Source organism: Pollachius pollachius, assembly GCF_949987615.1.
Source record: "Pollachius pollachius genome assembly, chromosome: 10".
Classification (NCBI taxonomy): domain Eukaryota; kingdom Metazoa; phylum Chordata; class Actinopteri; order Gadiformes; family Gadidae; genus Pollachius; species Pollachius pollachius.
The window spans coordinates 2,035,879-2,049,680 of record NC_136943.1 but is presented as its reverse complement, the minus strand read 5'-3'; the positions used below and the strand labels follow the sequence as shown (position 1 = coordinate 2,049,680).

At 48.9% G+C, this 13,802-nt stretch overlaps 1 protein-coding gene across 1 annotated transcript; it reads right to left on the bottom strand.

Annotated features, from left to right (window-relative positions):
- Positions 1-3,102: 3,102 nt before the first annotated feature.
- Positions 3,103-12,345, bottom strand: LOC307081565 (uncharacterized protein). Its single transcript, XM_079744816.1, has 8 exons — positions 12,238-12,345; positions 11,789-11,946; positions 9,125-9,357; positions 8,080-8,167; positions 7,030-7,142; positions 6,361-6,510; positions 6,040-6,127; positions 3,103-3,224 (listed from the first exon to the last, which is right to left on the bottom strand). Exons 1-8 carry the CDS (start codon positions 12,323-12,325, stop codon positions 3,186-3,188), a joined length of 957 nt encoding a protein of 318 aa, XP_079600942.1. The 5' UTR covers positions 12,326-12,345; the 3' UTR covers positions 3,103-3,185.
- Between the last annotated feature and the right edge of the window lie 1,457 nt (positions 12,346-13,802).

Sequence of the window (13,802 nt, the reverse complement as noted above, 5' to 3'; positions counted from 1 at the left end):
TTTGTGTGGGTGTGCTTCTTTCTGCACGTGTGAGGTGTGTGCGTGCGCGTGGGCGTGTGTGCGCATTTGAAAAAAAGCCCTTGTGTGTAAAGATGGTGAACTCCAACGCATACAAAAGGAGCCCAGCCGGCCAAGGAAGCTTCACTCCATTCAACGAGCCGAAAGGAACAGAAAATACTCTTCCTTCTTTCTTTCATTCTTTCCATTCATCTCCGCAGTGAGACAGGGTTCGAGGCAGTTCATGTTGATGCCGTTTTAAGCCCAGCTCCTTTTACTAGAGCAGCTCAGGGCAAACCTTGGTTACCCTATCACTCACAGCTTCAGCTATGGTTGGATAACACAAACGGCCATCCAGGTCTCCAATGACCCCACCCAGCCCTTCCATCCATCCTTTCAGCTACGGCCATCTGGCAGAAGATCGCTGGTCCCAATGGCCAGGAAAAATGGGTACAATAAGTAATTTGCCCCTCCCTTTGTATGTAAATTCAGTGGACAGCAGGGCAGTGGTACTTAGTAGTTTAATCTCATTCCACGGAGGCCAAGCCCTGGCCTAGTCTTCGTAGTTAGTTTAGTTAGTTTACTCAACTATTGCACTTTCTGTTCTGTACTGATCCTAGATTTGTGTTTTGGGAAGTCCTACATGAACGCTTACATCAGAAGTCCAACATGAACGCTTCCCATCGTATATCTGGTGATTCATGTTCAGAAGTAAACAAAGCCTCGCAACTCTGAGCTCAGTTTATAGAGAGTATAAAAGCGACCTCATGCGTCTTATTTGGGTTTGTGGGGACGTCTACTTCGCCGGTGATGTCATTGTTTCTTGGAGCCGGGATGAGCGCAGAGTCGACGTTCAGCTGTGTGTCGTCGCGGCGACGACAGCGACGTCCGCGGGCGTCAGATCTCAAACCACGCTCCACCTGACCCCGGACACCTAACCCTGGTCCGATCCCTCCCCGGCCGGTCAAACGTTGACACATCGCTGTGAGCGCTCGCTCGTTGAACCACCGCCACCGTCTCTACTTCCCGTCCGCATGCGGTCGCGCAGTTTGCCTCCACGCTCCGACAGGGGAGAGCCGTCCCCAAACATCCACAACAATCAATCACAGGGAAACCAAAACAGCCGTACACAAAGAGCCTGGCTGGGGTAAACAACTTTCACGTCAGCTGGGCTGGCGTCTCCCTCAGCAGGGAGCCCACCGCACCCAGCCCACCTTCCTCCGCCCAGGGGACAGGCTCTTCTGCTCAGCATTTGTTTGCAATTGGAAGCTCTGAAACAAATTGTTGTCTTTCGGGGGAAAGGCAGGAATTCACCAGGACAAGCCCCCTGGTTCCATGCGTTTCGTGCAAAATATGTCCTTTTTCCGAAGCCGCATGAGCCTAGCACAAAAGGCCTGTCTCCAGCCACCACATAATCCAGATTTATTCCACAGCGTGCAGACAAATGTAAAAGTCACACATGGCAATACGAGTCTGGGTTCCCGTTTAACAAGTCCCAGTGTTTTAATAGACGTGCCCTGGTGTTACATGTGCGAGTGTTTTCCCTGGCGATGTTGACCGTCAGACATAAACATGCTATTCTTGCTCTACCTATAATTGTTCTATTAATAACCCCGCTACGGCCAGCGGCGGGCGTCCGTGTGCCTGTGTCGGGGTATTTATTGTGTGCGAATGAGCTCCGTTTCCAGACGCCGCCCTCAGCTGATTGCTGGCTCCTCCCCGCCTGGTGCACGACATGGTAGGTGCATGGGTAGGCCTGCTGCTAACACCTGTACATAAGGGTCGCGCAGTTTCACAGCAGGTCACAAGAAGTCTGTTCATTTCCAACACAACGCCGCATGGCACTGGCATCCTTGCCGGGCCGACGGTTTTGCGTCGCACCCTCCGTCTCAATACCTGTGCAGTAAACTTGAGCTACACAGAGACCTCTGAGTAGCAACACATCAACATATAGGACGTATAGGTTAGTCCAGTGGTTAGGGTTCTGAACCGCGAGGTTCTGTGTTCAAAGCCAATTGTGTGCAGCCGAATCTGTACGCATGGTAGAGCAAGAGGCCTAACCCTACTCTGCTTCTTAATACCGTTTGTCTACAGATTCAATTAGAGCTGCTTTGGAAAGAGTTGTCTGCATTATTGTTAAAAAACGTGGGGTTTCCTAAAACACATCCACATAAAAAGCTGGATTTTCACGGTTGCTTTGAATCAACTTCTGATGAATGACTAAATGGGTTGTTAAATTAAAATCGTACTTCCACGGTCCCTTTGAAAAACTGTGTGAACACATTAAAACATTGACTTTCAGTCAAAATGAAAGCTCCCAAGAGCACTTAATGATAAATCTTTTCCAACAACCAACACGGCACTCCATAAAAATAAGAAAAATAGCATCTAACCCAAATAGTACAATATACTGTAGACGACAGCCAATCAGTGTTATTGTAGACACCGAATTTAGACTTTGAGTTGAGTTGCTGAAACATACCAATAAGTAATATGAGGGCATAATCAGTGCAGAAGAAAATGTGAATTCATTTTTTCTTCGGTGCAGGGCAACGTAGACACAATATTTTCCATCTAGTCAAATGTGATTTGTCTTCTCGTTTAATTCATGGACTTCATTCCAGGCAGTGGACGTACATCAGAGCATTGGTCCATGGCAGGAAACTCACTCTCATTTCTCCTCATACCACAGATGATTTAGGAAGCTCCAGTCCTGTTATTTACCAGACCAGCTCCTCTTGGATATGTACTGCACTTACGCCGGGATACAAGTCATTAGTGGGAGCGTTCCGAAACGAGGGAGAAGATGAGAAGACTCGACTTGGCCGTGCTCCATCCTAGCCTCATTTCCTGTTGACACCAGCTGTTGTGTTCCCCCCAGTGTCTGGCAGGAGAACACACCAAACCCAAACTCTCAGGTGCATTCGCTGGTCTGCAGGTGGTGATTACCGGGCAATTACCTCTAAACGGAACCAGGCGTGCGTGTTTGGTGCATGTGTCGACGCGAAGGAACCTCAACAGGGCACGTCTTCATTGTCTCTTTATTATTTCACTGTTCACTCCACAATAACAACGGTGAAACCAGAGCGCAGACGGAGTTCCGACGCACAGTATGTCTCTCTGGCGTTCTTCGGTCTTCTAAAGAGGGCTGGGAGGAGAGCCACGCTCTGCTGGTCGGAGGGAGGACCTCAAGGAGGTTTCTGCTCCGTGTCGACCGCGCCTCCCACCTGAGGACACAAACAGCAATGTTTTAAAAGATCCCGGGCCCCTGGACCCCGGGGCATAACTAACAACGCTTACGCGTCTCCTGGAGCCGCCAGAGCTCCCGCCAGCGTCTGTGCTCGGCCAGACACGCAGGAACACTTGAATCAGGACGGCCTTGTTTCGCTGCTGATTTGTGGTGCAGAAGACGGACGGCTGTAACAAGCTTTTTCCGTTTCAAATCACAGCCTGCGAGCACGGCGTTCTGATAAATCACACGGAAACCATCACCCCGGCAGTCCCTGCTCCTCCTTCCCTTCTTCCCCCCTTCTCCTCCCTCCTCCCCCCCTCTCTCCGCTTCTCCCCCCTGCACCCCCCCCCCCCTGCACCTCCTTCCCCTCCTTCTCCTCCTCCTTTCCCCCCTGCTCCTTCTCCTTCACCCCTGCTCCCCCTCCTTCCACTCCTTTACCTCCTCCAACCCCCCTTCTCCTCCTCAACCCCCTCGGTACCTCTATCCCCTCCAGCGCCTCCTTCCCCGCCTGCTCCTCCTCCTTCCCCCCCCCTGCTCCTCCTCCTTCCCCTCCCCCCGGCTCCTCCTCCTTTCCCCCCTGCTCCTCCTCCCCCTCCTACTCACAAAGGCTGCATCATCTGTACTCAATCAGAATAATTATGTGAAGAAATGCGCTGCGGAGCCGGAGAGGTGGAGGGCCGTAGCACCGGGCCCCTGGCAGCAGCCTGCATCCAGACATTATTAGTCATCTCTGGGCTGCGCTGGGAAGCAGAGTGGGGCTGTTGGTGGGGCGCCATACGCAGACATACAGAGAGTGGGGGTGGGGCAGAGGGGAGGGAGGGAGGCAGACAGACAGAGACACAGAGAAGAGCCCGATGCGACTGTACTGTAAATGTTCCGATGATATATAGAGGTTCCAGATCTCAACCTCACATGAACATCCCGAGGCTTTAGAGCCACAGAAAAACATCCTGAGGTTCTAGAAGCACACCAGAACTTACTTAAGTGTCTGGGGGGGGGGGGGGGGGGGGGGGTCGATAGGTGCATAGCTAGCGAAAAGCGAAAAAACAAATAAAAACATGAGGTCGTTCACGATGAGAACGTAATGAACCTCAAAGATGTGTAAACATTCTTCAAGGGTTAAATCACTTGCCCTTTTTTTTGTAATGGATCCCAAATGGCCAACAATCCTACCCCTGAACCGAACACTAAAGTGGCACCACAGGGGGCGAGGTGCTCAGCACCTCAGTATTAATCTACACACAGGCAGCTGCTGTCTGCACCACATCAGGCCTCTGCATGGGACTCAGGCCACTCGTATGATCAACATAGCCCAGATAATGCATCCCCCCTCACATGGAAACCGGGAGACTTCCAATCCTCTGGAGGGTTAAATTATGGGAGGTTTATATGCACACGCACATCATCGCTTAGAGAACTCCCGGTTTGAAGATATTTGTTGAAATCATTCATGCACTCGACCCAGGCAGATGCCTTCACATTTCTGAAGAGCTCTGGGTAACTCTCGCTAAGTTTATAATGCAGTGTTTATGGAGTTTGAACAACAGGAACACAGAATGGTGAAGGGTCTGCATCCATTCTGCTTTCTCAGAACTTTCTGGAAGTGGGACAGCTTCTCTGGGCCCTGGCAGCAGGTCTCATCTGGCAGGGAGCCTTGTGTTATGAATGTCTCCCCTTACGCCCCTCTGGCCCTTGTTTTTGTGTTCTAATTTGTATTCTGAATCTTAAAACACTGCAATGGGCCTGGCAGATCGCAACACACAGCTCCGATGCGGACATCTCCCCCAAAAAAACGATCCCATTCCAGCCAGAACGTATCAGGGTTTGTTGCTCCACAAACAGAAAGTGCATCGACCAAACGTGGACTTTTCCTTAAGAGACTGCAGTAGCAGCCGCTGGACCCCCTGGAGAGGGGCCAGGGTAACCCCGCGGAGATACTGTGTGGTTTCCTCCCGCCCGTCCTAAACATCTCCTCCAGTCTGAGACCCTCGCAGGGCTTTGAGGCCATGCCAGTACCCAAGATGTATCAGGGCTCTGAAATCTGGAGGCAGGCTGTTTGGTTTACTGCAGCTGTCCTCGAATAAATATTATCCGTGCAAATTAATCTCTCCCATGTCACGCCTGTCTGCAGTCCAGCGGTATCGGATCCTCGGGCTCAGCGGCGAAAACTGTTCAGAAACCTTTTTTAAGGAGGTGTATGGAGCATTCTCGTGAAGATTACATGCATTATGTTGCTAGAGATAATGCTTGGATTGGGTCGCACACTGACAGTTCGGCGCGTTGGTTTTGTATTTGATTTTTACAGACAGACAAATTGCTGCACGGACAGAAATATAGGCGGCCCAGAATAACAGAGACGTCTTGCTGCATGGTCAGGCAGGCAGACAGCTGCAGTAATCCTGGCACTTAATGCACACACTTATTGTATGTTGCATATCCTGGCACTTAATATAAGCACTTATTATATTTTGTAGGTCCTTGCCCTTAAAAATAGTACTTAGCATCCTGTAGCATCTTATCCTAGCTATCTTTGTTGTATACGGGTAATGGGTTAAACTAGAGATTGTTAGTGCTTAGCACTTGGTTCTATGAACATCCTTACTGTACCGACAGCAATATATATTGTTTCGCTTTCTTCTGACAAGTGTACTTATTGTAAGTCGCTTTGGATCAAAGCGTCTGCTAAATGCCCCCAAATGTAAAGCTGATGACAGACAGACTGCTCCATGGTCAGACATACAGGACTTTGCATGGAGACACAGCTGGTTTTGTAGACGTATTCACCAGTATGGTATGAAAGCTCTTCCTACCTGAGAGACGACTTTGTCCTCACACAGGGCTGACCACGGCTCCCCCTGCTGGTCAGCACGGAACTCTGCACCACACATAGACTGGTGCCTGCACACACACACACACACACACACACACACACACACACACACACACACACACACACACACACACACACACACACACACACACACACACACACACACACACACACACACACAATTTTAAGGCTACACACACTATGCAAAAATAGTAGTGCATATGTATTAAGTCGGTGATTCAAACTTTATTCATGAAGCAGATTTGGTGCAAAACCACTTAAAAGTGATTGATTGATTTACCAATGCCTGGAGTTGCTGCCCCTGTCCTGCAGGGGGCATCGGTTCTGTCTGCTGCAGTGGGAACATCCCCTGGGCTTCAGGACGGTCTGCTCCAGATCACTGACCTGCTGCACCACCGCCTCCCTCTCCTCCGTCAGACAGTCTTTGTACCTGCAGCCACAGGCCAACCAATCAGAAGAGAACAAGAGAGAGACGTGGCCACGCCCACCCGTGTGATGTCACAACATTGGCTTTCATTCCAGGTGTCTTAAGGAAGCTGGCGTAACGTGAATGATGTGTGGCTGGTAGCAGTATGGCAATCTTAGTGTTCACCTCTAAATCATAAATAAAAAAGTAATTAGGAATTGATTTACAGTTAAGCGTTCTTTTGATGTCAAGCTAAAACCACGACTTGGTTAAGCATGGGTGGCCAGTGACCTGTTTGCAACATAGGCTTACCTTATCTTATTTGTTAGGAGCGCAAACATTGAAAAAAGTCAAGGCTCGGTATGCTAGCTGAACAAGGTTAGGTTATGGCTTGTTGTGCTAGCTGAACAAGGCTAAGTTAAGGCTTGTGGGCTAACTGAGCCATCTGCTAGCTGACCTCTTGACGCAGAGCATTCAGTAGCGCGTCTAACTGAATCAGATTAGGGTTAGGGTTGGTGCAGGATGAGCTAGCTGCTAGCTAACCTCTTGACGCAGAGCATCCAGTAGCGCTGCTGCTTGCAGAGCCGCTCGAACTGAACAGCTGTCTGCTGCAGCTTCTGAACACTGCTGCTGTTCTCCTGCTGCAGCGCACACACCTAGTGCACACGCACGCACGCACACACACACACACACAGACAGACACATAGACAGACAGACCACTCACAAGCACACACACAAACACACACGCACAAGCACACACACACACACACACACACAGACAGACAGACAGACAGACAGGCGCGCACACACACGGGCACACACACACACACACACACACACACACCATTATGTATGCATGTTTCCAACTGTAACTGTATGCATGTGTTCCTTCCAAATCTTACAATAAAGATTGTGGAAGCAGAGATTTCCAGCTCCCCCTCGTTTGTTTCGCTGCTCTAATGGAGACGTCTTGTGAGAAAGATTACTGTCGACATGGCCAGGTGCTTCTGTGATAGGCTGGGAAGAGAGTCTTGGGAAGAGATTCCAAGAGGCCGTGTTCGTCCCGGAGAAGGGGAAGTGGTGGTTGTTTCTTTCCAGACCTCGGCTCAGAATAATCTAGTTCTACCAAACTACAGCTTGGCAAGTCAGGCCTCTGTTGTTGGCCACGGCGGGTGGATCGCATACAGAGCTTTTGTTTTGCCGGGGATTTAATGTTTCGTTGACTAATCAAGTAATTTGAACTACCTCAAGCGAAACAGTGGACCACAATGCATTGCTCTCCGCCGGCAGGAAGCCATTTTGGATCCGCCAACTTTAATTTATGTCGGCCAACATGGCCAACTGACACTCAAAGTACTTGAGAGAAGTTTGAGCCTTTTGAAAGCATTCTGGATATGGAGTGTGTTTGGAAATGTGGATTGAAAGTGTTTAAAAATATAACTTCTATAATAAATAAGGTTTTATCTATAAAGTTTTAAAATACAAATATGTTTGAAAATATAACTACTAATGTAACTACTGTAGTTTAATCTGAGCATCAAATTCCCAAACTGGCTGGGTAGGTGTCATTTCAGTGAGTTGCAGTTCCCCCACCTTCCTCTGGTGGGCGCTGTGGAGCTGCTCCAGCTCCTCTCTCTGTTTCTGCCTGTGTCTCCGCAGTTCCTCGACCTCCGTTGATTTACTGTGGGGCACACGTTGATCCAGATAGACTCAGCTGTAACAATTAACAACCAGAACAACGACACAAAAAATATGGAAATCCACAATGGAACACTTTTAATAACTTTTCAAGTTATTACAATTATTAGAAGTGTATTCCCCTCACAAGAACAGAAGCTAAGCTACTGTTAAGCTAAGCTACCGCAGAAAGTCAATAGAGGCAGCTAATGGAAAGCAAATACTAACCTAGCGAACTCCCCTTTTGGAAGCAGAATGATGAATTCGGAGTTAAACAACTTTCAGAGTTGAACAAATCAATATCGGTAAGACAGGAAATCACAGATTTACAGATACCCCGGCGTACCCCTTTAAGTCGTGTGTTATGTTAGGCTTCATAGAAGAGTGGGATACTCTGAAATAAGGGGTCGGGGGGAGGGTATTTTGTGCTGACTCGTGGTATAACTTCGACCCGAGTTGTTTTCCTTCGGACTTGATGCGACGCGCGAGATGGAGATCGGTCGTGCATCGATGAGCTGGCGGCGGCTTGGCAGCGATGTTGAGGTGTTAACCAAACTGTTCCAGCACTTTGTTTGTTTTTATGTTTGTCTGCAAAGTATCGCTTGTCCTTATCTGAAAAGGCTAAAGAAAATAAAATGTATTTTACATTTTTTGTTTCCTCTGGCATGCTGAGCGGACTATAGGAACAGAAATGTTTAAATCGAACCGCGGCTGATTTAATAAGTTCTAAGACAACAGTATGGGGTGACAGGGGCGTGCACACACACAGACACACACCAACAGCTGTAGCCTATGCTACTGTTGGCTGTCATCATCGTCTGGTTTGGTAGACAGTAAACAATCCAACAGTCCTAGTTACACTTTTTACTTTAAATAGAGTGGTCTTATATTTTGGAAAATACCAAAAGGCACACTGCCCTCCTTCCATTACTTACTCTGCCCCTGACTTCATCGGGCCTACCTGTGCAGCTCCTCCTGGAGGCTCTCTACCAGTGCTGCTCTGTGCTGGGCCTCAGCGTAGAGCTCCTCCACCAGGCCCACCAGCTGCCCGTCGGAGCTCTGCAGGGCCAGCAGCTCAGAGCGGAGCTGCTCCAACTCCGTAGCCAGCAGCTCGGTGTCTCTCAAGTTCTCCTCCGCTGTAGGGCCCACCTCCGCTCTCAGGCCCGCATGATGCTTTAGGAATTCCACCAGGCCCTATAGAGACAAGGAACACAGAGGCCAGACCATAATAAGTAACCTAAGTAGCTCAAAGCATAACCATAGCAACTGAAGACTAACCGCGCAAGTGAACTAATTCATAATACACACTTCAATCCGAGGGTCAGTCGGTTTGTTTGGATCATATTAAGGAAGAACGCTACAGATATTAGGACGGTTCCCAGCAGTGAGGGATTTAGGCTTGGCTCTCTCCAGCTGGGTGGTGCTGAGATGGAAGCTGAGCTGCTCGTCCAAGATTCCCTCCATCTCCTTGTCTCAGGCCCAGCGGGTCTTCCACGCTGCATGGCATTACGTTCCGCAATAAGTAGCTGCGGTTCAGAGCCTTCATGGATAGGAGAGTGAAGAAAAACAGGTCAGTGGGCCTGAAGAAGAGAGGGAATGACCCGTCCCACGTGTCACCTTTGGGCGAAAGGTGGAAATCGGACCAGGGTTGCTACAAGGGCGTATTCCCTACGTTGTCAGCGCCTTCGCAGGTTGAAGGACCATGTCTTCACATTTATTAAGGAGACACTAAATCACACCACTGAAGGAGGCACTGGCCCCCAGCCAGGAGGAATAGGACAGAGGGGCTCACTCTCACGCCGTGAGTCTCAGGCCGTGAGTTCATTAACTGGACTGAGAGGTCCAGTTCTCCAGTCCTCCACCATCAGAGCGCTCCGTAAGTCCCTACCCCCCACTGACTGCACTGTCTGCTGGGGAGGCCGGAGAGGCACCTGGCTGGACCTGGCCCGTCCCAGGTGAGAATGAGTCTAGCTCCATCGACCATGAGCGCCAAACGATGGCAGTAAAACCTTCCTCACTCAGCGAAACACCCGCTGGAAAGTTCGGAAAAACAAAGGGAAACTTGGAGGATATTTAAGAAAATGTTTTAGCCACATGTCTTCAGAACGAAAGTTTTTAAATATGACCGAAAGATCATAATCCCAAATGTAATGGTAATAAAATGTGTGGATGTCAACATGGGCACATAATTGGTGTGTAATTACTGTAATTATTGCCAGCTGGGCCAGCTGGCAGTACCGGGGATCGGTGTAGTGGTTTGAGAAGGTGAGGAGGGTTTGAAGTTAAACTCTGGTGACATTAAACGCCAAACACACTCCAGGACTTCAAAAGGGAGTTGGTCGAGGGTAGGATGACGTTGCTAGGCAACCCTTTGATCACCACACGACACAGGAGTACATCAAGACCAGGATAAAGCCTGAGAGCGGACCTACTGGAGTAGAGTAAAGTAGAGTAAAGTAGAGTAGTCTCTAGTGCCACCTAGCAGCAGAACATGTACAGAACAGAAGAGAGTGAATTGTACAGCAGGTAATTAGTCAGAGTTCTGAAGAGCAGAAAAGAACCGCGGGCTAAGTTGACATTAACTCCTCTTGGATTGGAAATGTACCGCATAATGCTCCGCGATGCCTCAATTTAAACTAGTCTGACTTTGTACTTTAAATTCATAAGTTGTTCGTCGTATGAACTATACTCGAGAAACAGCCATTATGGTTACGAGTCCTGTTGTTTGAAAAAACATTGAAATAACATTGAAATAAATACATTAATGAAAGAATATGTACCGTATAATTTAAAGTAATGATAATTAGCTCGAAGTGCACATATGTTTTGTGTGTATGTCCGCGCTGAGTCAGATTAGATTACATTCCAAATATTGGTTGGATGCGTTGATTATATACTCAGCCGTGCTTGCAAAGCGTTCGGGACTAAAGCACACCAATGAAGCTCTGGAATTGAATGCTCCATGTGGTACGATCACATGGAGCAGAGGGCTCTGAACCCTGGCTGCTGCTCTGTTCTGGGAGGGGACCATCCTTGACGTTAGATTTGTAATTTAATATTATCCTTTATTCATCCAGGTTGAACACATTAAACCGGACATCTTTTCGATTTCCATTTTGTTCTCTTTGGCGACACCTTTGCCTAAGAGGAGCCATTCCCAGAGATGCAAACAGCACCAACACCTAGTTTTTTCCAGTCATAATACTGCAATGCAAGGGCTGTCCTCAGTGGGCCCAAGGCTCAAACACCATTGTGTTACCTCATTACTCCTCTTATGCACTTATTGTATGTTGTACATCCTTGCACTTAAAAAAGGTACTCAGCGTCGTGTATCATCTTATCCAAGCTTCGTTGTTTACAGGGAATAAGTTAACCTAGTGATTGTTGGTGCTTGGCACTTGATTCTATGAACATCCTTACTGTACAGACAGCGATATATTGTTGTTTCTCTTTCTTCTGACATGTGTACTTATTGTAAGTCACTTTGGATACAAGCGTCTGCTGAATGCCCTCAATGTAAATGACGCGATAGATGACGCGATAGATAGCGACTTAACATACATTGGTTTACGTGCAAACATTAGAGATGCAACCTGAAGATGAAGAATCCCCTGTAGCGCGCTACCTGCTGCCGGTTGAGGTGGTCCAATAGGTGGTCCTGCTTTCTCCTCAGCTCCGCAATCATCTGCTCCTTCTGCTGGAGGTGAGCGGCCATCGCATCCAGATCATTCTGTAGCCTCTGCTGTCTCTCCCTGGACACCAAGGTCTCCCTCTCAAGCTGGGCTGAAGGACCGACGACATTGTCAAGCACATGGGCTGCGGCAAAAGAGACCAGCTGACATTCATTCATTCGTTAACGCAGTGAGTGAGTGGTTACTGAATACACGTTACTCATTTAAAATGAACACTTGTACCCTCTGCAAGGCAAAGGTCTTCCGGAGGTTTCTCTAGAAACGTCTCTGTAAACGCAGGGGGGGGAGGTAAACATGAAATGTGTGCCCCCAACGCATTACCCCCAAGGACCCAAAAAGAGCGGTTCAGTGGAGGAGTGAGGTCCTCGTCTCAAGTGCTCACCTCTCTCGTGGGCCAGCCGGTGACACTTGGCCGTCAGGTACTGGATCTGACTGGAGTCTTCGTCCCGCGCTCGGAAAAACCTCCTCATCCTCCCTCAGCTTGCTCCGGTCCGCCTGGTGCCTCGACCGAGTCCTCAGAGACCAGAGACCTCACAGACCAGAGACCAGAGACCAGAGTCCTCAGAGACCAGAGACCTCAGATACCAGAGTCCTCAGAGACCAGAGACCAGAGTCCTCAGAGACCAGAGTCCTCAGAGACCAGAGTCCTCAGAGACCAGAGATCAGAGTCCTCGGAGACCAGAGACCTCAGAGACCAGAGTCCTCAGAGACCAGAGTCCTCAGACACCAGAGTCCTCAGAGACCAGAGATCAGAGTCCTCAGAGACCAGAGTCCTCAGAGACCAGAGTCCTCAGAGACCAGAGACCAGAGTCCTCAGAGACCAGAGTCCTCAGAGACCAGAGACCAGAGTCCTCAGAGACCAGAGACCAGAGTCCTCAGAGACCAGAGACCAGAGTCCTCAGAGACCAGAGTCCTCAGAGACCAGAGACCAGAGTCCTCAGAGACCAGAGTCCTCAGAGACCAGAGACCAGAGTCCTCAGAGACCAGAGGGCTGGGTTTGGCCTGCCTGGGGGGGTGCAAACCCAAATCGATGCAAAGCTTCCAAAGGTCAAAGGTGAAGGCAGCATGTGTTCTCCATTCTCTCCAGGTGGGTCAGGTAAGAGTTTCGTCTTCTGCAGGAGCCCAACAGTGGGGAGGACGGCTGCGTTGAGCTGGTGCAGTGGTGTCGGAGGCGCTGTGCATGTAGAGGCGTGCATGTGGAACACGCCTACTTAAGGCAAGTTTCAGCATCAGTCCACGCCTGTTATGAGTTATGAGTCAGTTTTCATAACCCAGGGCAAGGGGTGCGCATCTGTAAGGGTGTGGAAGAGCATCTAACCGAGATAGTCTGACCGAACATAAACATGTGTTAACAAATAAAAAACTTTCTGATTTGATGTTATGCAATAGAACTAATGATGACATTATTCCACGTGAGCCAGTATGCAAATACCTGTTGGAGTCAGTCTGACATGTTGGCTCTAGCAGGTGGAGGAACCTTCCAGATCTTCGCCCTCGGGGAAGATCACACAATTACTCTGTAGCAGCTCTCTCTGTATATAGTACCTCGGGTGGGGACGGACCTGAAGTCGAGCTCTGAATACATGGACACAAACACAGGGATGTCTTGGCAGAAAGCCTGAAGTTTACCCCGTCATGGGTGAACTCCTGATAGATGATTATTTCAAGCAGCAGGGGGCAAAGGATGAGTTGAAGCAAGCAAGAAAAATGAATGAATGACTGATCGGTCATTTTGTGAGATTATCTCAGGGATTAAATTAAATAGACTGAAATAAAATAATGTTGACTGTGGATTATTACACAATGTTTATGTGCTCTCTGTTACCCTACCATATATTTTATTAACTGTCATGATTATCTAATGGAAAGACTCAGCCCACAGAGCAGCATGTGTCAGCGTGTTCCTTCCTGCCCCGTCCCTACAGGAGTTCTCAACTGACCCTGAAC

Coding starts and splice junctions, on each gene's coding strand:
- LOC307081565 (XM_079744816.1), bottom strand. CDS start 12,325: ATGAGGAGGTTTTTCCGAGCGCGGGACGAAGACTCCAGTCAGATCCAG. Junction 8,168..9,124: donor CTCCAGGAGGAGCTGCACAG/GTAGGCCCGATG, acceptor TGTGCCCCACAG/TAAATCAACGGAGGTCGAGG. Junction 6,128..6,360: donor GGCAGCAACTCCAGGCATTG/GTAAATCAATCA, acceptor GTGTGTGTGCAG/GCACCAGTCTATGTGTGGTG.